The sequence below is a fragment of the Marmota flaviventris genome, chromosome 1, assembly GCF_047511675.1.
Source record: "Marmota flaviventris isolate mMarFla1 chromosome 1, mMarFla1.hap1, whole genome shotgun sequence".
Taxonomy (NCBI): domain Eukaryota; kingdom Metazoa; phylum Chordata; class Mammalia; order Rodentia; family Sciuridae; genus Marmota; species Marmota flaviventris.
In genome coordinates, this window is record NC_092498.1 from 165,974,360 (window position 1) to 165,996,335 (window position 21,976).

At 47.8% G+C, this 21,976-nt stretch overlaps 1 protein-coding gene across 3 annotated transcripts in view; it reads left to right on the forward strand.

The window, feature by feature from the left end:
- The window catches only part of Cacna1d (calcium voltage-gated channel subunit alpha1 D), a 312,883-nt gene that overhangs the window by 272,776 nt on the left and 18,131 nt on the right, over window positions 1-21,976 (forward strand). For 2 of the 3 annotated variants that reach the window (XM_027947780.3, XM_027947777.3), the window contains 10 exons: window positions 3,397-3,441; window positions 3,848-3,976; window positions 6,159-6,224; window positions 8,320-8,411; window positions 9,237-9,396; window positions 9,970-10,097; window positions 10,230-10,326; window positions 10,858-10,960; window positions 12,447-12,548; window positions 17,391-17,521. In XM_027947780.3, the coding sequence (XP_027803581.2) occupies window positions 3,397-3,441; window positions 3,848-3,976; window positions 6,159-6,224; window positions 8,320-8,411; window positions 9,237-9,396; window positions 9,970-10,097; window positions 10,230-10,326; window positions 10,858-10,960; window positions 12,447-12,548; window positions 17,391-17,521 (1,053 nt within the window). The remainder of the gene's footprint in view (window positions 1-3,396; window positions 3,442-3,847; window positions 3,977-6,158; window positions 6,225-8,319; window positions 8,412-9,236; window positions 9,397-9,969; window positions 10,098-10,229; window positions 10,327-10,857; window positions 10,961-12,446; window positions 12,549-17,390; window positions 17,522-21,976) is intronic. The other variant, XM_027947782.3, reaches the window with a different exon arrangement.

The following is a 21,976-nucleotide window of genomic DNA, read 5'->3' on the forward strand; positions in this document are numbered from 1 at the left end:
ATATATACGGTGAAGTGATTAAAGCTAAAGCACTTCTAGAGACTGTATTCTTGTTTTTGACTTCCCACCTTTGGTTTTCACTGAGTTTCACAGGACATGCTAAGGATCAGTCACGGTCATCTAAACTGTTTCCCTCCCATACATGCATTGCTGTCTCTGGCCAGAGCCTGAGCTTGGGCCTTCTTGGTCAGTCACACTTGGCTCTGAGACTTGCCAATCCAAGAATCAATTTTCTGGCCTGGAAATGAGAAAACAAGCTTGCAGTTGTATTTCTTGTAAAAAAAAAAAAAAAAAAAAAAAAAAATTTGGATGGCCCTTTGCATTGTCCTGCATGCATGCTCACCCAGTGCTCTCTGTTCTGTCCCCTCCACACACACACACCCACCCTGCTTTTCATGGTTTGACAGCTTTCATAATCTTGTCTCCTTCACATTTGATCATAACATCACCAAGCTGCTAAAATATTGGACGACAACTGGTAGGCTCACTTCTGCTCCCTCCTGGATGCTTGCTTGTTTCTTGAATGGTAAAATGACCCAGCAGTCCATTTTTCTGACCCATAGATTGTTGTCACCGACATTCTGTCTTTCTCCATTGTTACTGCATGGGAGGCAACAGCTTATTTAGAAATCATAGCTGCCTTTGCTTATCAAAGGGTCTGTAAAAAGAGCAGGAGCTCGCTCTCAGGACCCAAGGATTGTCCCTGGCTTGTCAGGTGCTCAGTTTGGACCAGGTCACTATAACTTCACTCAGCTTCTTGTCTTGACCCCACAAGTTAGGCTGCTCAGCTCCCCAACTCCATATACTGTCCCTGTCCCAGGAACCAGGTAAAGAACATAACCTCTCAGCTCCTGAGGTAGTCTCGTCCCAGCCCTGAGATGATGGTGAAATCCCTGCTATTAAAAACTGACCACCCCATCTGCAGGAGGACCTGTTCCCTAGGTAGCTTTTCAAAAATGGCCTTCTATCTCATGACCCATGGACAGTCCTAGGAGTAAAGCATAGTGTCAGGTTACTTGTGTCCCATCTCCATCAGCTGCTATAATTCCCAGGCTTCCTCCAACCCTTCCACAAGGAAGGTGGAGAAGAATTTCTAATATCTGCATCCAAGTACTAAGCCACCATCAACTCCAAAAGAAGCCTCTGCCCAGCTGTAACAGCCTGTTTGGGCTTTTCTAGTGGCCCCACTCTATGACCACTCTGCTGATGTGGGCTGTGACATAAATGCTTGGCCCAGCCCTTACTCTGGGCTAAGCAGTACTGAAATTCTCAGCTCTGGGGGCACATTAGAATCACTGATGTACTTGTTAAAATCTCCATAGTGCAGGTAGACCCCCTGATCAATAATAATAATAATAATAATAAAGTCTTTGGGTGGGACCTTCAGGTAGTTGGTGTGCAGCCCAGAATGAGAGCTGGCCTGCCCTTTCCATTGGGCTGACATTTGTTGTTTGGGGAAAGCTTTTCTCAGTGGCATTCCAGTTGGGAAGATATTTTGGCAACTTGAACTGTCCTCCCAGTGCCGCCATCTATCCCCCGCCTTGAAGCAGTTCTGTCTGCCACTGGCCTGTGGTGGGAGGGGGTGATGTCACAGGCCACACTGGGGGTGCATGCAGCCTGGTGTGCTGTTTGTCCAGCCCTTCCTCTCTCGCATGTTGTGCTGTCTCAGACCTCAACAAACACTATCTCCTCCTCCTCTTGGTGTTTTAAAATGAGAGTTTGGACTTCACAGTCCATGACTTGTCACAATTCAAAGATGTCAGTTAAAAAATATACACCTTGAAAGTCACTTTGGCTGCCAGCTTTCACCTACCCAAAGCAGGATAGCGGCAAGCAGAAGACGGGGGCCAGAAGTGTCTTCTCAACCAACACCTCTCCTTATGGTCTATGGGTCCAACACATTGTGGGCATTTCAGTAATGTCACTGTAGCATTCTGTCTTCTGCACACTGGTCCCCTGAGCAGAGGCGAGCAGAGGTGTGTATGCATGCTCACACACTCACGTACACACTCCTGCTGTGTGGGCAAGAGTGATGTCCCCCTCAGGGAATGATGTGGGAGACAATGAGAACTTTGGAAAACAGGTTTTTTGGGGTTTTTTTAAGTCTTAAGTTTGAAAACATGAGCTGTCACTGTAAGGATGTTTGTAAATAATAGAGGAAAATAAAAATATTGACCCTGGATTTTGACAAGCCATTACCAACTTCCCATCCTAAGCATCCCAAGGTGGAGCAGTGACCCTTTCTGACTATCAGACCTGTTCTTGGGTTCAGACCCCTTGTTCTCCATGAGTTTTACAGAACTTTCTGTTTGGTCTTGGGAGGCAGCCCTTGATGAGAGCGAGGCTTCAGAACCAAGCCTTTCCTTCCCTTTGTTCCCAGGGAATGAAGCCATCTGAGCGGCATGCACACGTCCCTTAGGTTTATAGGCATGCTGGACAGAAAGCCTTTTTTGAAGCCCCAACCAGACGAACCTCTTTCCTTTCTGTCAACTCCTGGGTAGACCTGCTGCTGCAGTGGAGGTGGCAGCGCTGCAGGGAAAAGAGGCTGTCACATCCCAGTTCTGCTTCAGTTTAGAGTTACTGTGTAAAGATGCCTCCGGGGATAGGCGAGAGTCTGCCTCTGCCAATGTCTTACATTCTTTTCAACACTTAACAATTGATAGGTGCCTTGCTGGGCACTGAGTGGAGTGAGGCAAGGCCCCTGCCTTCCCTTGGGGTGAGGAAACCAGGTGAGGATCAGCTGTAAGAGTCTGCATCCTGGGGCCTGGTGACAGGAGCCCAGCCAGCCCTGGGATGAGGTGGAATGGCTGAGCTCAGGGCAAGCTGGTCCTCCACAGGGTCCTGCAGGCCTGGGCTTCCTTGCATCTGAGCAGAGTAAGCTATAAGTCAGGCAGTGCAAACCTCTGGAACCAGTCTGGTCTTGTTCTGGCCAGTCTGGTCCTGCTCCTAAGCAGCCCTGTCAGAGGCGTGGTGGGAGGCATTTGGTCCTGTGGGAAGGCATGTGGACCCCAGGCAGGGCCGCTGTTTGCCCTGCAGCTAGCGTTGTCCTGTTGCTTAAAGTTAAAGGTGGCTGTGGAACAGTGGGCTTCTCTGAGCTAAGAGAAGCGGAGGCACCCTCTGTGCTTCTGACTTTAGGAACAGCTGAGGTCTGGCAGCATTATCTTTTACTGGTGTCTGTCAGCTGGACCTCATGTCCCTGGATATAAATTAGAAAACAGTAGTTTGCACCCTGCCGATGGCTGCCCATCCAGTTAGAGTCACTGGCATTTTCTCAGGGAGGGAGCAGGTGTGTTGTCCAAAGACAGTAACCACACATTTTTAAAAGGGTGGAATGTTCTGAATCCCTTCTTCCTTCCCACCTGATTAATCCATTTTTTAATGTTTGATTTCTTAAAGCCAACTGAAAGTGAAAATGTCCCTGTCCCAACTGCTACACCTGGGGTAAGATCAGTGACTAGTTCCCAGGGGCTGGGCCTTTTCCTTGAGTTTATTTGACCATGTCGAGTTTTCCACTGGTTTTTTCTGTATTCTCCATGATTGTCCTTCCAGAACAGTGTCTGCAGTGGTTTGCATTCATCATCAGTGTCCAGCACTCTTGGCCAGCCCAGCGTTCTCCTCTAACACAGTAGAACACGTGGACATGCATGTGCTGTGTGGATAGTTTTTTCAAACCCTGTGTTGTTAGCATGTAACTTTTCCTTTCATATCATGCTTTTTAAGGTGAAAAGGCCCTAGAAACACATCTTCAGTTCTTACCTCTGTCACCTTTGCATCTGTTGCTGTTTTTCTGAAAGTGTTGCATGTTCTACTTTCCATTGGGTTTGACCTCTCCATGATAACCCTTCAGAACTCTGAAGAGAGCAATAGAATCTCCATCACCTTTTTCCGTCTTTTCCGAGTGATGCGATTGGTGAAGCTCCTCAGCAGAGGGGAAGGCATCCGGACATTGTTGTGGACTTTTATTAAGTCCTTTCAGGTAAGAGCAAGCCCAGGCTTTCTGTTTCTTTGGGAAGTTCATGTGTAGGTCAGTGGTTATCCCTTGTCCTGGGGGCCCCAGACACTCTCTTCCCGCGTTGACACTGTGTGGACCTAGGTGGAATGCTGGAGAGATCCAGCCCAGCACTGCTCGGGTCACTTGCCTTAAAGGAAGCAGAACAGAAAGAAGGAAGGCCCTGTATCTCAGAGATCAGGAACATTCCCAGGATGGAAAGAGATTTGAGTCTCTGGGCTCCTCAGTATCCCCAGGATACCCAGTGGTGGTGGTAGTCAGAGAGAGGAGTGGGTCCTGCAGACTCCCTGGAGGCCAACAGCCTCACTCAAAGATGCTTTCTCCTCCTGTAGCTGCAAAGATCCTGTCTGTCAGCCAGTCTAGATACAACTAGAAATAATGCCAGCTGGCCAGGCCACTGTTAGGTCTCTGGTTATCCAGTGCCTACTGGGATTCGAGTTCAGGGCATTTAGGCCTAAGGCAGGTCTCTTTGACTACCTATGATTCCCCAGGCTGGCGCAACCCATTTCTAGTCTATTCCTGAGCATAACTGGTTTCTCCTGTATCTTCCAGTATCCTACCCCAGATATTCCAGTCTTCTGGATTGATTCAGTTGGGGAGAGGAAAATAAATATATTCCTGGTAAAAGGTGCACCCATTGTAGGGAAATTTTGGATTTATAGAAACATTATAAATTGAACCTTGCTTCTTCATTTTATTAGTCAACTATTTCAGCCAAAACTCATAAATAAGTTCATGTGAACAAATGAAGCTTTCCAAAGATACATCAAAAAGCTGAGGTTTGCCTCTCACCCATCTCTGGGGTGACGAGTTTTAACAACCCAGTAAGCTGTAAACCCAATAAGCTGTTTTAACAACCCAGTAAGCTTTGACTGTAGGATCTTAACCGGTTAAGGGAAAAAGAGATGGCCCCTGGGGAAAAGGAAAGGTGCAAAAACTCAGAGAAAGTATGTCACAGGTCCTGCGGAAAAGAATGAGGTTGGAGGACTAAGAAGTGCGGCTCTTGGCACTGAGGCAGGGCAGAGGGGGACCCAGGCAGCCAGCTTCTGTCCAGGGAAGGCTTGAAACCCTCCCCAGCTGTACTTACTCCTGTGTGGACTAACTGCTATAGAATAGAATGAGCTCAGGCAATAATGTCACTCTTACTTTTTAAAGAAATTAGTAAACTTTTTTGAGATTTGGTAGATAATCACAGATTACTGATTCACACTGAGAGACTGTGCCAACAAAATGGTTAACTGGTAATCTAGAAGATAAATACAGATTGGTGTGGTGAGAAAAGCCCACAACTAACTCCATGGGACTCTATCAAGCAAGCCAGGGTAGGCTGGCAGTTGGGGTCCACAGCTGGTGCAGGTCTGAAGCTGGCCTGTTAGTCTACTAATTCCTGACTTATCGATGAGCTCTCTCAGATAGGAGAGAAAGAGGATGCTTTCAGTGTTTATACTTGGAATTAAGCCCATCACATGTGGTGAGGGAGCAAAGCAACGGAAGAACATTGGTTTAAAGGACGGTGGTCTGATCAGACACACACACTTGTGTTGGGTGTTCCTGAAGAGAGCCTAGGCTTGGCGATCACCCAGCTATCTTCTTTTCTTCCCACCCTGACTGTAGTTCCTTCAGAGGTGTACATTTTATGAAAAGTATTTTGCATCCTGTAGCTACCATCAGAAATTGGTTCTTCCCCTCTGACTAATTCTATTTTTAAGACTTCACCCTAAGGAAATGCTTCAGCAGAAGCAAGGTGGAAAATCACCTTGCATAATGATGTTTCTTTACAACCTGATCTTTGCCCTTTGCAGACTGCCCACAAGAGAAAGTTCAGGCTTCAGAATGACTTGATCTTTAGTAACTTCACAGACGATTCCCATAATGGATTTAAAGCTCAAGAGACTGGTGTGCCTGTGTTGAAAATTTTTAGGGTTAGCATACGGTGTTGACAATGGAGAGTGGTAACACCAGGTGTGTAGGGGGTTGGGTACTTGGGACTGAAGTAGTTGTGCTGGGCTGGGATTAATATTTCTTCCTCATTCTGTGTTCCTTCACTATACCATGTGGAAAAGAAGTGTGTGGCCACTGTGTAGGTCTTCTTGTCGTGCTGAACAGGCACAGGGGCCCAATACTGAGTCACACGGTTCCTCTCTTACAGGCGCTCCCATATGTTGCCCTCCTCATCGCCATGCTGTTCTTCATCTACGCAGTCATTGGCATGCAGGTGAGTGCCAGGTGCTTCCTGGGAACCCTTTTTTCAGGATAGCCCCAAACCTGTGGTATAATATACCATGGCCAGGAAAAGTCGAGAGACAAATGCATTGGCTTCAAAAGAGATAGGTAGATGAGAAAGATGTGGTCCCTCAGGCAGGAGCTCCTGAGGATGAAGGCTGTGCCAGAGGAAATCAGACATGAAAGATTGTGGAGAGGTGAAGAAGTGACAAGTAAATCTGTGTGTTGTGGCATCCCCACCCCCACCCAGTGTCTTGGAAGAATTAGCTGGTTGAGAAAATTCATGGCTCGTTTCAGTGGTGGTGGGTGATAGGAGACCACAGAAGAAGGAAGCCATAATTGTCAATGTGGAAGTCATGTTTTCTGTACTTGTGTAACTCAGAGGAGACTTGGTAATGCAGAAAGTCTGATGATATTCTGAAATGCTATTCCTTATCATAAATGGGATTCTTATTTGAAACAAAATTATCCCAGATTCTTTGGTTGGGACTGAACTGGGACCATTGTGGTACCTCAGCTTTCCAGAGAGTCATAGTACCAGACTCTTCTGTGACCATGGTCTAGGGACTGAGCTGCAGCATGCTTCCCATTCCTCCTGGGCTTGAGAAAGGGATTGGGCCTTATTAACTGCCAGGTCCTAACATCAAGTGTGCAGCTGTGGTGGAGGTAAACGGAGAGTGGTATGTGGCTCTAGATGTCTATGTGGCCTCCTTGACTCTCCCTTTACAGATGCTGTCTTTCTGATAAGGGAGGAGTGTGAGTAAGAGAAATTGAGGTGATTCTAGGGAAAGAGAAATAGTGGCATTTATTTATTTATTTCCTGGAGACACAGAAGTATTTGCAGGTCTCTAGGAATCTTACCAGGAGTTGGGAAAGGAGTGGTCCTACTCGAGCCCTTGTAATTGAGCCATGTGTGATGGATGCCATGCACCAGGAAGGGTCTTGTGTAACAGACAAAGAGGTACCTCAGAGCCTGTAAACTACATCACATACCCCACCCCAGGTTCTCCTAGCAGGCTTTGGCCAGGCATCAGGCTCTTCCTAAGCCTCAGGAGAAAAGCTGTTTGCTCACTGGCCCCTGCCCTGGAGGTGCAGCTCACTCTCCTTCTGGAGGATTGCAGGCTCCTGCCCACTGGCACCCCCTTTGTGCCCAGCCTGATATTTCATTTATCTACTTGCCATTCTTCTTTTCATTCCCCAGGACACCTGTGCTGTGTCACCTTTACCCCTTTGCAGGTGCTGGTCCCTGTGCCTAGAGCACTCTTCAGCTTCTTTCACAGACTTCTGTGAAATAATTAGACAGACTTCTACATATTCTTCATTTATAAGCATAAATGTCACCCCCACCCCTCATGATCTTTCCTGACCCCAAGTCCCTGGATTTGGGTAGATGAGCCTGTTCCCCACTTCCCTATGGGTCTGGACCATCCCACACTCACCATGTGAGGTTGTCATTGCCTGGTTATCTTTGTAGTCTCTCCCCGGAGCAGGGACTCCTTAAAGATGAGACTGCTTGTCTGGAGCACCATGTGCTCAGTGTTTAAGCTAGTGCCTGGCACCTGGGTGTGCCCAGAAGATCTCTGATGAATTAACAAAGTGCCAAATCCTGAGAAAGCCCCAGTTGGTCAAATCTGTCTTCATCCTAAATTCATAAGTGTTGTTTTTGTTTTTTTTTATGTGACTGTTAGTCAGCTTTCTGTCACTATAATGAAATATCTGAAACTTAGAGAAGGTTTATTTCGGCTCATAGTCTTGTAGATTCTAGAACATGATCCATTTGGCCCCATTGTTTTGAGCCTGTGGAGAGGCAGCACATCATGGTGGCAGTGAGTGTTGGAGAAAAAGCCTATAACAGCATGGCCAGGAAGTAACAGATGAGGGGCCAGGGCCGTGGAGTCCCCTCGGAGAGCACACTCCCAGGGATCTACCGGCCTCCTGCTAGGCTCCACCCCTTAAAGATTCCACCACTTCCCACCAGTGTCACCCTGGAGACCAAGCCTTCGAAACACAACCTTTAGGGGACATTAAAGACTCAAACTGTAGCAATGACAAACTCTATTTTTTTTCCTAATAACGTCTCCACCTAGATGTTCGGGAAAGTTGCCATGAGAGATAATAACCAGATCAATAGGAACAACAACTTCCAGACGTTTCCCCAGGCGGTGCTGCTGCTCTTCAGGTGACAGAGTCTGTGGGTGGTGTTCCTGGGCAGGTAGTGCCAGTCTCTGTCTTTCTCTGGGCTCAGAGTGACACAGGACATGTGTCATATCAGAGCAGTGTACCTTTCCCAGTAATCACGATGGCTTTTTGCCTTTGCTTTATATTCTCGAGAGAACTAGCATTTCAACCACAGAAGGATTTTGTCGTATTATTAAAACTGCTGGGGCCATATAGGTTGTGGCTGGGAGTTGGAAGTTTACTGACACCACCAAGAAAATTGTGGAATACCTGTTTATGCATGAAAGCGTTTACCAAAACACAACAGGGATGACAGAAACGAGCAGAAACACAGGGGCCTTTTGCACAGCCAATAGGGAACATACTAAGATGAACAGTTTCAAATTTTATGGAATTGTTTTGGCCCCAGTTAACTTTGGAAACCAACTATCTTACAACAAGAACTTTCTAGAAATTGTAGAAGCAATTTCTCGTGTCTCCAGCAAGTCATTTGCAAACTGGGTGGTTCTTTCTTTGAAACAAAATTAATCAGGAACAATCTTTTAAAAACTACAATATGAATGTTTAAAGTAGAGAAGACACAGAAAAACAGATATTCATTTATAAAAAGAAAAATTGGTATGCTTATATCAATGATTGTTATAATCCAAGAGGCCAATATCAGGACCTCTGTGTGGGAAGGTGCATTTGAAAGTAAGTAGAAATTTCAGATTCTCAGTAATTCAAACTTTTACTTAAAGTTTGTTCTAATTAGGAATCCCCGCCTCAACAGTCTAAGCCTTAAATCTCTCCTTCACCTACTAAAGCCCTTTCTCCATCTAAAAAGGTGTGCAACCGGGGAGGCCTGGCAGGAGATCATGTTGGCCTGCCTCCCGGGGAAGCTCTGTGACCCCGAGTCCGATTACAACCCTGGAGAGGAATACACGTGTGGGAGCAACTTTGCCATTGTCTATTTCATCAGCTTTTACATGCTCTGTGCGTTTCTGGTAAGTAGTCACCACAGCTCTCCTCCATTTACAGTGCCTGTGTAGCATTTGGGGTTCAGACTAGTGACATTGCCCTGTCAAACTCTGCAGGAAAATTGACGTGCCTGGGCTCCTTTGGCAGGGAAGATCTCATTTACTCAGGCTCATGCCACTGCCACCATGGTTGTGAGCAGGGATTGGGTGCTCACTAATAGGCTGGGGACAGTTACCAACCATCCCAGCTTCTTGGGGCTTCTGGTTCCTTTCTAAAATTTCAAAGCTTCTGCACATGGCTTTAAGTGACTTCAGAGTATTGAGTTATCTGGTGGCAATGAAATTATGAGCTTGCAGTGAGCTTCAGAACACCAGCTAATGCATCCACCCACCCCTCCTGGGATGATTCCAAGCCATCCAGGAAAGCTAAAAGCCTTCCCTTTTAAACATCACCCCAAGGGAAAGGGTTTATAGCCCCTTTTGTGTACTTGGAGATGTGGGTTCAAATATCTCATGTCCATGTAATTAGGAGGCATGTAGCAGAGTCTAACAGTGCATCCCACTACAGCTGAAGTTCCCCCCTCTGATTTCCTTTTTCAGATCATCAATCTGTTTGTGGCTGTCATCATGGACAATTTTGACTATCTGACACGGGACTGGTCTATTCTGGGGCCTCACCATTTAGATGAATTCAAACGAATATGGTCAGAATATGACCCTGAGGCAAAGTAGGTTGGAAAAGAGTCTGTCTGGCTTGGATGGGCTATTTTGGAATGTCAACTTTTGTGGAAGGTGGAGTGGGCTGAAATCTCAGGTCAGCTTCCACTGTCCCCCGACCTCACATTGTCCTTTGCTTTCAGGGGAAGGATAAAACACCTTGACGTGGTCACTCTTCTCCGGCGTATCCAACCTCCTCTGGGGTTTGGGAAATTATGTCCACACAGAGTAGCGTGCAAGGTGAGCATCCTGTTTGTGTGTCTGACAGCTTCTCTTGTGGGGCTCACGATTTCAGTCCCTAAACACTCAGTGACACTCAGCCAGGCTCTGTGTGAGGTGCTGGGGACACAGAATCCCAAGATTCTCTGGACAATTAGAACCCATGGGATCAATATAGATGTATATATACATATACATGTGTTTGTGTGATGATACGTACCTGTGTATGTACACCAGAGTGATATAATTTGGAAGCTGAGAATCCCACAGCCTCATCAGCAAGCTGGAGACCCAGGAGAGCTAGTGGTATAGTTCTGCCCAAGTTCAGAGGCCTGAAAACAAGGGAGCTGACGGTGTAATGTTCAGTCTGAGGGCAGAAGGCTGTTGGCACACAGAATTAACCATCATAAAGGTGCTCCCAAATACCTGCTGAGTTGAACTTGAGGGCTAACAAGAGAAGGAATGAGGGATGAACAGAATAAATACCCCAAAGGGACGCGATTGTCACCCAGTATTGGCTTTCTCCTGAGGAACGTTTCTTTCCACTTACAGAGATTAGTGGCCATGAACATGCCTCTCAACAGTGATGGGACAGTCATGTTTAACGCAACCCTGTTTGCTTTGGTCCGAACGGCTCTCAAGATCAAGACTGAAGGTGAGCATTCCCTGGAAGCAGGACAGGTGGCAGAAGAGGAAGGAGTGGCCGCCTCTGATTTTGACTTTCTCAACTGGGCTTTTTCTAGGTAAAGGGAGCCCCAGGAAGGAGCAGGAAGAAGAGTGGGAGTGCCTATGAGCAGGAGGCCACCCTGCCCTCCCTCAGTCCTCCCTGTCCTTCCTATCGGTTTCACTTTGTCCCAGAGTGTTTTGAGTAAATTTATTCTGCTTACTACCATAGCAGGAAAAGTAGGCAAATACAGGGACAGAGACAGCCATCTCAAGTGGGCTCACTCCAACTGTCCCTTAATATTATGTGGTCTGCAGTGAGGAAATCTGCAATTCTGAGCTATAGCTTCTTTCTCTCTAAAAAGGAACTAAATGCACCTATTCCAGGGACAGTCCTCAAGGGGACTGAGGCACTGTCTGCGGAAGCCCCTCTGTACCCATAGCGCACAGTCAGTGCTTGGGGAATACTAGTAGGACCAGCATCTTCCTAGCTGGACCCTCAGCGCTCCCACACTGAGCTCTGTTCAGATCTGGCAAAACAGACTCTGGAGGGTGGCACAGTAGCCACATCAGGAGTGGACTGGAAGGCAGATGGCAGCCTGCTCAGCAGTGAGCGAGAGGAAGGGAGGAAGTGGAGACCTTGAGGGAGGCACTGGATGGAGGAGAGGGGAAAGGAAGCAGCAAGGAGCATGTGCCAAGTGAGGGGACAGGTGTTGTGTACAACCCCAGGGCTCTATCTTCTAGTCTAAGGTGTGCCTCCTGTGGCTGGCTTGTCTACTTAGCCACAGGCCAGCCCCTCTAAGGGTTCCAGGAGGCAGGATGGTCTTGCATGCCAGCACATTAGGTGGGAAGATGATCCATATATAGGAACATATATAGGAACAGGTCAAGATTATATGGCATCTCTGGGTATGTGCAGTAGGAACTGAAAGTTTAGGCTCAGTGACTTCCCAGCTGGGCCCTCGCCTTGGATGGAAGTGGACTGAGGGCAACCAGTGAAGAGGGAAAGGCCTCTGGGCTGGAAGCAGTGGGAGGGGAGTAGGTCTGGGCTGTGGGGGATCAGAGTCCAGAAGTCCTGAATTCCAGAGTAAAACAGGAATGTCCCCACCATGGAGGGACTTCCCCCTGGGTAGGCTCCTTTAATGTAGGAAGAACATTTGACCCTGGCTGGGGAGAGCCTGTGGGAGGGAGCCTCTGCAGAGGCAGTGTGTTCTTCCAGCCATGCTGGGACTGGGCAGAGTGGCGAGGACAGGGAGGGGAGTTGGGAAACAAACAAGGCTTGCTTCCCTTTTTTGCTTTTTTTTTTTTTTTTGCCTTTATACATGTACTTTTTTTGCATTACAATTCTTATTATACGTATATACCACAATTTTTCATATCTCTGTATATAAAATATGTTGACACCCAATTTGTGTCTTCATACATGTACTTTGGAATAATGATGTCCATTGCATTCCTCTTTTGCTTTTTGGATTTAGGGAACTTGGAACAAGCTAATGAAGAACTTCGAGCTGTGATAAAGAAAATATGGAAGAAAACTAGCATGAAACTGCTTGACCAAGTGGTCCCTCCAGCCGGTGGTCAGTGTAATCTATTTCCTAAGTAGTTCTCAGCCAGGACTTTGGTTTAGTGATAGCATCTCCAGATAGCCCAGACCGTGTTCACAGAATGCTTTAGGTCTCAACATTAGGCCAACACTAGAGAATCCTTGGCCATCCGGTATGATTATTTGTGGGCAATACAAAGACGATTCAGTGGGAGCCTTCAGTGGGGAGGAAACCAAGACTCATGTGGCTGGAGCAGGGGTTTGCTCGTTGGTGGAAGAATTAACGTTAGAGAATAAGATTGCTGTTACAAATGAAAATCCTAAAAAATATATATATATTTCTTTTGTCCAAAAAGAAATAGTCAAAATAAATCCATCAGCATTTTGTTGAAAACTCATTTAAAAAAGTGGGTAGTTTTCAGGAAATGGTAATTTTGAAATGTTCTTATCAAGACTGAATTTACCATCATAATTACCAATAAAGTAGAATTTATCCCCAGCACTACAAATAATTAGAGACAGAACTAACAAGCATGCTTATTTTTCTTTTGTTATTTATCACAAATTAACTGACTAAACTTTTTTGAATTTATATATATATAAAATGTCTACCTATTATATATATATATATATATACATATATATGTGTACTGTTTTTCCATTTTCATTTAAGTACACGTGGACTTACAAATTGAGGTGGTTGTTTTCAGACCGTTTTGTTTTCGAGTTTTAAAGGTGCAGGATCTGCTTACCCAGTGCCACCCCGCCAGCATTTTAGCCACCCCTGGCCTGGGCACAGTCATCATCTTGGGGGGGTTTGTAACCAGAGAACCTTTATGGTATCACTGCCCCAGCCGCTTTCGAGGCTGGTCTGGCTCAGGTGTGGAATCTGACTCCAGAACCTGGGCCAGGATTGTAGCCAGGGCTACTCCCTCTGAGAATGTGACAGCCTGTGGCTCTTCGGGGGACAGAGAGCACATGTTGGCCAGATCTGCTCCCTAACTTGCTTCTCGTGGAAGCAGTATGAACTTTCATTACTGAAGAGAGCCTCCCGCAGCTGGAATGGCCACTGGCTCAGAGATGGGGAGAATGGGCCCAAAAGAAATGATAAAAGGAAATGAAATAAAGTTCCCACCCCGAGAACCCCTGCTCACGGGGGAAACCGATGCTGCACATTTAAAACTCCTCTTTGGTTTTTGTTCTTTTCCTTTCAGCTGCATTTCCAAGTGCTCGCATGGCTTAAATGAAGTGCTTTTTTGAACTGTTGTAACAATGTGCTTGAGCTTTCTCTGCAGCCTCCATTCCTTTCAACTCTCAGTCTTTCAGAATATTCTGAAGCAATTCTGTTTTAGGGTGGTGGCATGGAATCAGAGTTATCTCTTGCCAACTGTATTCCCCTATGATATTTCTTGAAATACTGATGCATGCTTCAGAACAAGCAGGCCATGTACATGTTCCCAAAGGGAGCCGGAGGACTCGCTCCTCTCTCCTTCTACCTCACATCTCTTGAAATGCCACTTTCATTAAGACCAGTCTTACTCCTGAATTAATGCCCATCCATCCCCCACGAGACACACTTGGAGAGTGGCACTCACTTTATTCTGAAACTTCATTTATTTCCATCAGAAAAAAGTCAAGAATTTGGTTCAGTCTTGGAAAAGCTGATCAGCTTTTAGTCCCACTAAGCTTCTCATTGAGGCTAAATATTCTTCCCCTTTCTTGGTCCATAGCTGGGCCTGGATTTCTCTATTTGGATTGGGTTTAGGCTGTCAGGTGTTATTCTGTTCCACAGTGGTAGCAAAAAGCACTGTGATGCCTGAGGAGGAAGGATTGTGATGCCTAAGAGGAAACAGAATGCTCCCAAGAGTCCATGCAGTGTTGAATCTCGTGCCTACTATAGTGCTTATCAAGGCTTAATCTCATATAAGCACTATTGCCACCAGAGATTGCAGGTACTCTCCGGCATCAGTGGAAAGTTCTGGATAGGACTTTATTATCTTTGTCATTTGTTTGCATTTCCTTTTATCTTCCAATAGACCAGTGCTTACCACCCTTTCCTGTGTTGTGACATGCTTAGAGAGTGATCATGTGTGCATTGCTCCAGGCAAAACAGATGAGTAGCTCCAGAGGGTAAGGGTGTTGCTATCCCTCATGCCATACCCTGGTCAGAGAGCACCAGAGTGAGCAAGGTCAGCCTCTGCCCCTGAGTGCCTGAGACTGGCTAATGTGGAGTGTCAGGGCGCCCCTCATGACCCTGGTGACACAGCAGAGTGGGATGTTTGTCTTAGAAGTCTTTTCTGGTGGGAAGGTGATGTGAGACATCACTAGGTTATTAGGAGCTTCATAAAAAGGTGATGTCAGGAATGAGCTATGAAGTACATGTTGGGACCTTCCTTTCCCACTCTTGGAACCCAGTGGTCTCCAGCAACAGCCTGACCACTCCCTGGTCATCAGTGCTGAGCTGCCTCAGCTTGGAATCTTGGCTGAGATTCTCACCTTCCCTCTTCAGTCTCCTCTGCCATCCCATGGACTGTCTGCTTTCTCTTGAGAAGCTTTCTCTCCTCCCCAAAGACCCTCCTGCCTTTGAACCTTCCCTTGAGCTGTATCTTTGGCTCCTTGGTGGCAGAGAGCACCCTGAGCCGACCCCATCTCTCTCCAGTCCTGGGCCCAGAAAGTCTCACTGCATTCTTTCTTTCTGTTCTTTCTGTCTCTGTCTTCCTAAACAGTGACATTACTTGCGCTTAAGAACTCTTCTCTGGGTCCAGTCTCCCAATTACCTCAGCACCTCAGTGGAGATCACCAAATGGCCCTCAAATCCTGCCCTGCAGAGCCTTGAGAGGGCCTGCCTCTGCTCTGCAGGCTGAAGAGAGATAAGGTTTAGGCCTGTATTTGCAGGAAGCATCCTGGTGTGGAATGTAGATAGAGCCACTATTATTCCTGGGGACCCACAGAGAGGACTCGGAAGCCTGGAGTAAAGGACAGCTGTGGCACGGCAGCAGGAGAATCCCCCGGGGCCCCCTGGATGAACTAGCTGGGCAGCCCAAGAAAGGGATAAACTTGTACTATAGAAGAGGCAGCTCCAAAGAAGCAGGTGGCCAGACCTGGGCTGTCTAGAGGGAGATGGCGTAGAGGAGAGGACCTAGGCTCAAGGAGAACCATTGCCCTGGATTCGGGTTCTGGCTAGACTGACCTGAGCAAGTCATTTAACCTGTCTCTAGCTGTCAGGGACTGGAGGTGAGCACATCCACTGTGCCAGAGTTGTCATAAAAAGGTCTGGAGACCCATGTGGAACTCCCCAGACAACTGGTGTGGCACCTGTAGGTGCCTGGCCACAGGGACCAGCTAGAGCTCATATTCTAAATGCATCCTGCACCAAATGGGCGGAGACTGGGAAACAGCAGGGAGTGAGCTGTGAGCCCTGAATGGCCTCTGCTTGCCTCTTGACTATGGACGGTGCCTCATGAGACAGTGTAGACAAACCCAAGACTGATAAGGCCCATGTTTTTCTCATGGGCAATGCCGAGCCCGGGGTTTATGTTGGCGGCCCCTGCACCACTCCAGGACTTCCCTCGTGAGGTTTAGGAGGAACATATCACTTCTCAAGCCAGAGCAGCCTCTGGCAAGGAGGGCTGGAGCAGCCAACCAAAAGAGATGGAAATGATCAGGGGTGGGACCTCCCCGTAGGCACTGAAGGAAGCCATCCAGAATACATTAGTTGATGTGGGGGTCCCAGTGACCCCCACGCTGTCCTGCTCTAGGATGCACTTCAGTGGGTGCTGCTGGTGGTGTTACACAGTGCTCAGACCCGAGTTTGACTCAAGCCAGGGGGCTAATGCCTTGTGTCTGCCTCAGCAGTCCTCTCCTGTAGGAGACTTATCTCTTACAGATGAGAACACAAGCTCAGACAGGTTGAGCCCATTATCCCCATCAGTAGGTGACTCTTGCAAGGACAGCCTGGCCCAAAGCCTGAGGACCTGCAGCCATTCCCCCTCCTAGCCTTTGAGAGTCATTCCCCCTCCACAGCCTTTCTGTGGTCTTCAGTCCCCCATTATGCGCCCCCCACCAAAAGGTGGCCTTTGGCTTTCCACCCAGGAGACCTCAGCACCCTGCAGAGATGGTGGCAGGCACTCCTGGGAGACCTGGGGGCACGTGGACATGTCCAGGGTGGTTTACCTTGAGACAGCCAGAGCCTCTATTCTGCCTCATGCATCACCTTTTAAATTGTCAGCAGGGTTCTGATTCCCCAGTGATACACGTTGAAGGTTGTTTCTGAACAAAGCAGAAATAAGCCCAGCTCCACTCTGAGGCTAGTTGGAGCTGTCACTGCAGAAAACTGGCAATTCTGAACAGAGGGTGGGGGAGCGTGTGAAAATCTAGATCTGCAGTCGCTTTCCTGAACCTTCCTCTCCTTCCAGGCTTTTCTATGTCATCTTTCTAGGTCTCTATTTTAAGGCATAGGGATTTGGGTGGTTAATTGCCATTGATGTTTATGGTAATTACACATGCAAATCCCTATGCACAGGGGTAAAAACATGGCCCCACTAAGCCTTTTTTGTTTTGTATCTTTTATTTTAAGCAAATAACCAAGATGGCATTTCACAGTGTTACTAATATGCTGCGCTATTAAACTCATAATGAATATATTACTTTCTGCAACTTTTGAGTCTCGGTTCATTAACAGACACTAGTTTTGAGCCTTACCTGCTTTGCAAAGCCTTGCTTTTTGCTAGATTGAGCGTCCCCTGTTGTAGGCTGAGAGCTCGGTGCCTTCCGCATCATCCCGCCCCACCACCCCTGCCCCAGCCAGAAGCAAGTGTTTAGGCTCTTGGTCCAAATGTGCTGATTTGGGAGAGCTATGTCTGGTCTCTCCGTTTAGATGATGAGGTAACCGTGGGGAAGTTCTATGCCACTTTCCTGATACAGGACTACTTTAGGAAATTCAAGAAACGGAAAGAACAAGGATTGGTGGGAAAGTACCCTGCGAAGAACACCACAATTGCCCTACAGGTGAATTGTCCTCTTGTTTTGTTCTCTCTTTTCACTAACAATGTTACGAGCTTATTTGAAACACTAGAGAGCTGACCATTCATGGTTGAGCAGTACCACAAGGATTTTGTTTAAACTGGGATACTGCACACTCCCCCAAATGTGGACTGGCCATTTCTGGGCCACAAGGTAAGTACTTCCTCCCCTTGCCTTCTCCACTGTGCCTTGCACCTGCCACCGCTGGCCCATGTGCAGGGCCCCCAGGATGGCCATGGCAGGAAAGGAGTGAGTACTGCCCTCACACCCGGCCCCCTCCAGTCTTCTCCAAAGGCAGTGTCCTCCAGGCAGGCACACCTTCCCGATAGCCCTGCGCTCAGCTCAGGGTCCGGCTGCCTAGTGAACAGCTTTCCATCTGAACGCAAGTGCTTTGTTTTGTTTCTGTTTGTTTCTTACCCCACTGCTTGTTGGTTTTTGGTCCATTTCAGTAACATCCATCACTTCCTAGTGTGTACTGTGCGTGTGTGTGCGCGCTCGCGTGAGTGCATGCGTATGGTGTGTCTGTCTCTGTGTGTTGTCTTCTGATGGCCGTGAGGCTTGCTGTGCAAATGCTGCTCTTGCATCCAGGCCAGCCTTGGGCCCCTCTCCCCTCCTCCAGCCCAGGCCCCACCCTAGGTCCTGCCTTAGGCCCCTAGACATGTGAATGTGGTATAAGGAACCTCAGCATCCATGCATCTAAGGGTTATAGAATCCTTGGGAATCCCAGAGCTCTGGGTGGGAAGCCGGTGTGCAGATGGGAAAGGAGCTAAAATGGAGACTTGCAGGAAAGGGGCTGAGAAGAGTGGTCTGTGGCCAGTGATGGGGAAAGCAGGGCAAAGAGGGATGGGAAACTGCAAAGGTCAGCAAGCGGTCAGCAACCAAGCCCCGTCATCTCTGCTACCTGGAGTGCTTTAAGTACATTGTGAGTAAGATGAATTTCTCCTCTTTTTTTTTTAGTTTATGCCAAAATTACTTTTATGGCCCTATTGTCACATGTCTCAAATGTGACCTCACAGGTGTTGATAAGGTTCACCCAGCCTTGTTCTGTGTTCTAAGTGATGGTAATTATGGAAGTGAAGGCTTGTCTGTGATATTGTGAGAAAAACTGTGAATGAGAATGGTGGTGAATGAGGAACATGGGGAGCATGTGTATGTGGTAGGCTAGCGATGACCTTGCATGACAGTGACGGCTGATTCCTGAAATCTGTTTGGCTCAGCCGGCCATACGGTGGGCATACTGGTGGGGCAGGTGGATGCTGAATCCTACTGAAGACAATCTCTGATCTTCTTGCTCTGATCATGTATCCTTTTGGTAGCTCAGCAAGCACAGGTTCAGTCACATGGCTTCTTGCTGTCTCAGGTCAGAGGATCTGGGAGTTAAGCCATTTTACCTGTGTCCTGCTGATCTGGTTGGCCCTTCTCCTGGATTGCAATTCACAGCTAGCCTTTAGGCAAAGCGAACTGAAAAGATGGTGTTTTCGAATTGAAACAGGTCTCTGGTTCATACATTTTGGGGGGCAGAATGGCTATGTCAGCCTCCCGCAGAAGGAGAGATTAATATGCTTTTGGAAGACTCTTCCCTTGGTAGCCCTTACCCAGAAGAGGAGGCTGGCCAGATTTCTGAGAACAGTGGGTACCTTCTGCTTAGAGGGAATTGCCGGCTATTCTTGAAACTTAGATGGTGGGGTCAGAACTTGACTTTCTAGAGGAGAAGTACATCTTTCATCGATGGCATGTGTCAGAATTTACGGTAATCAGCTTAGCTCTGTCATGGAACTTCAATTTTCTGTGAAGGGCGTGGAGGACAAACACTTGGGTGCAAGGTTATTAATATTCCGAACCCCCAAGACTTCCCAGTTAGAGAGTTTCAGCACTTGCTCCGGGGCTAGATGTAGTGTTTGCTGTTCTAAAACATGCATCAACAGCACATGGCTGAGTAATCACATTTCACCTACGGGGTTTACTGAGTCTTGAGCTAAAGGTCCAGATGGTGCTGACACAGCACCATCTTAACCCAGGATTCTGGGTTAACGATTCTATGGCATGGTGTTCACATAATGTCCAGGGTTTTTAATCTCCTAAATGTTTTTCATTTTCTAGGAAGTTTCATTTCTTGAGTGAAATTCAAATTAGAACTTGAAATTGTTCAGTATTGCAAGCTAGACGCTACCAACACATTTTCACACGGCTCCTTTGGGATTGGAGGCTAAGTCTATAATTTATGTTGAGTACACAGCGTAGACAATTAAGTTGTGTTCATAATCTGAACAGATAAATTCTGAAATGCATTTGACTCTGAAGCAAACATTAAAATAGATTTTTTTGTCCCCTTGAAGGATAATTCTAATTACATTTTTGGCTTCCTCTGCTGTAGAAAGGGCTCTAAATGTGAATTGTTACTCCAAGGTTAATTAGCATGAGGGGGCTTTCCTTCCTCATGATGAGCTATTCCTTGACAATGTAGCAGTGGGGGAGAGGGGGTCAGCATGGGAGGAGTGTGCTGACTGCTCTGCTAGGACAAGGACTTCCCGTCTCTGGGGAAGTCCCTGAGGGTGGGCATGCCTGTGGGGAGGGGGCCACCTGCTGCTCCGATGTTGGGGCACCATGGCTCACGGACTGAATGCTGGTGGGAGTGTGGCATCCGTGTGAGCAGCGTGCATGCTGGTGCTGTGGAGAGTGCGGTCACTGAGCTTTGAGAACTGGGCACCCCCGGGCACACAGAAGCGCGTGATCTTGAACCCCGTGGGCTCCGTCTGATCTCCCTCTGTTCAGACCAACTGCAGACTTGCCTTCCCCGCTCGAGGGCTCGGCTCGAGGTGCTCCCACCTCCAGGCGCTCCCACCTCCGGGGAGGGGCTCGGCATCCCGTGTCCTCTGGCCTCTGTGATCTGAATGAGTGTGCGGTTTCCATCCATTCATCCCCCCCATCTCCATCATGAAAATCAGCCTTCTCTCCAGCCCCTCTCCCGAGGGAGCCCGAGAGAAGCTGCACCAGGCCTTTTAATTTTCTCACTCATCTTCCCACGCCACATTCCCTTTAGTTTGACTCTGGCATTCGCTCTTCATTCATCGTTGCTACATCCAAGGGGCTCGCGAGTTCCCACGAGGAGCCAAGAAATAAAGGAACCCAGCCCTGCAGCCAGGGAAACTCAGTCCCCTTCCCGCCAGCAGCAGTGTGCCTGGACTGTCCCCTGGGGACCTTCTGGATGAGGACCTGTGCAACTTAACAGGCACCGATGAGTCCAGGGTCCCTTCAATAAGAAAAAGAAAAGAACCCAAAGTGGGGACAGTTTTGTTCATTTCTCTTTCTTCCCAACACTTGAACACCTCCTTTACTCTGGTGGGATCTGCAGAGACTGTGTCCCACCCTCATCCCAAGTGGTAGCCTGCCCATCTATCTGAGTGACAGGAAAACTCTGGAGGGAGAGTCTTTTTACCTGTTTGGAAGTTGGGTTTCAAGACGAGACTGCTTGTTTCTAGCCATGCAGAATTAGGTAGTTAGGTTGGAGAGCTTTGACAGCCTGTGGCCGGGCCACTAGATGGGGCCGCAGGTGGTCAGGGGAGATGTGGGTGGTGTGTCAGCAGCAAATGGTCCTTGGTCCCCTGCTGTGCCTTGATGCGGCATTGGGGAGCCTTGGTGCATAGACAGGGGTTCCCCCCCAGAGATTCAGTCTGTGGAGGACGCTGTGGCCACACACCCCTCTAGTCTGAAAAGTAGTGAGATTCTTTTTTAAGAGCATGATTCTACCTAAAGCCATAAGTGGGCTCTTTTTTCATTTTTTTAATATAAGAGGAGAAGAGATGCTAACAGATGAGATTTCACTGGCTGATTCGTTTGTTTCAGATGCTTGAACGGATGCTTTAGCGTTTTCTGCCTGAGCTACGGCACCAAGCTGGTTAGTCGGAAGGCGTGGTGGCTAAGGCCTTGAAAGGGCAGACTCTCACGTGGGCTAATTTCTACTGACACAGCATTTCGGGAGAAATGCAGGCGAGCGCAACCCCAAGGCCCCGGGGAGACCCCTTCCAAGCAAGGCACTCCTCCAAAAGGCAGAAGCGGGGCCATGGCTCATCTGCGGGGCCATGGCTGCCTGTCGCGACGCTGCTCACAGTGGCTCCTTTTCATGGAAGGGAACGTACAAGTTTTAACAGTTGCCCTTCCAAGCAGAGACTCAGAGAAAGGGAAAGAGAGAGAAAGAGAGAGCAAAGGACAGGGGCAGCCGCCCCACAGAGAAATGAAATGAACACAACTTCCTGATGCTGGCCAGTAAAAAAAAAAAAAAAAAAATTATAATAAAACGATTAAGCAGACCTGCCTAAGGTGGGCAGCTGACTCTGTTCCAAAGTCCTGCATCCCTAGTTTGCCCGAACTCCCAAAGACTGGCAGGCCCCTTGGCGCTGAGCTGACAGAGTTCCTTTTGTATTGCCAGTACGTCATGACCTC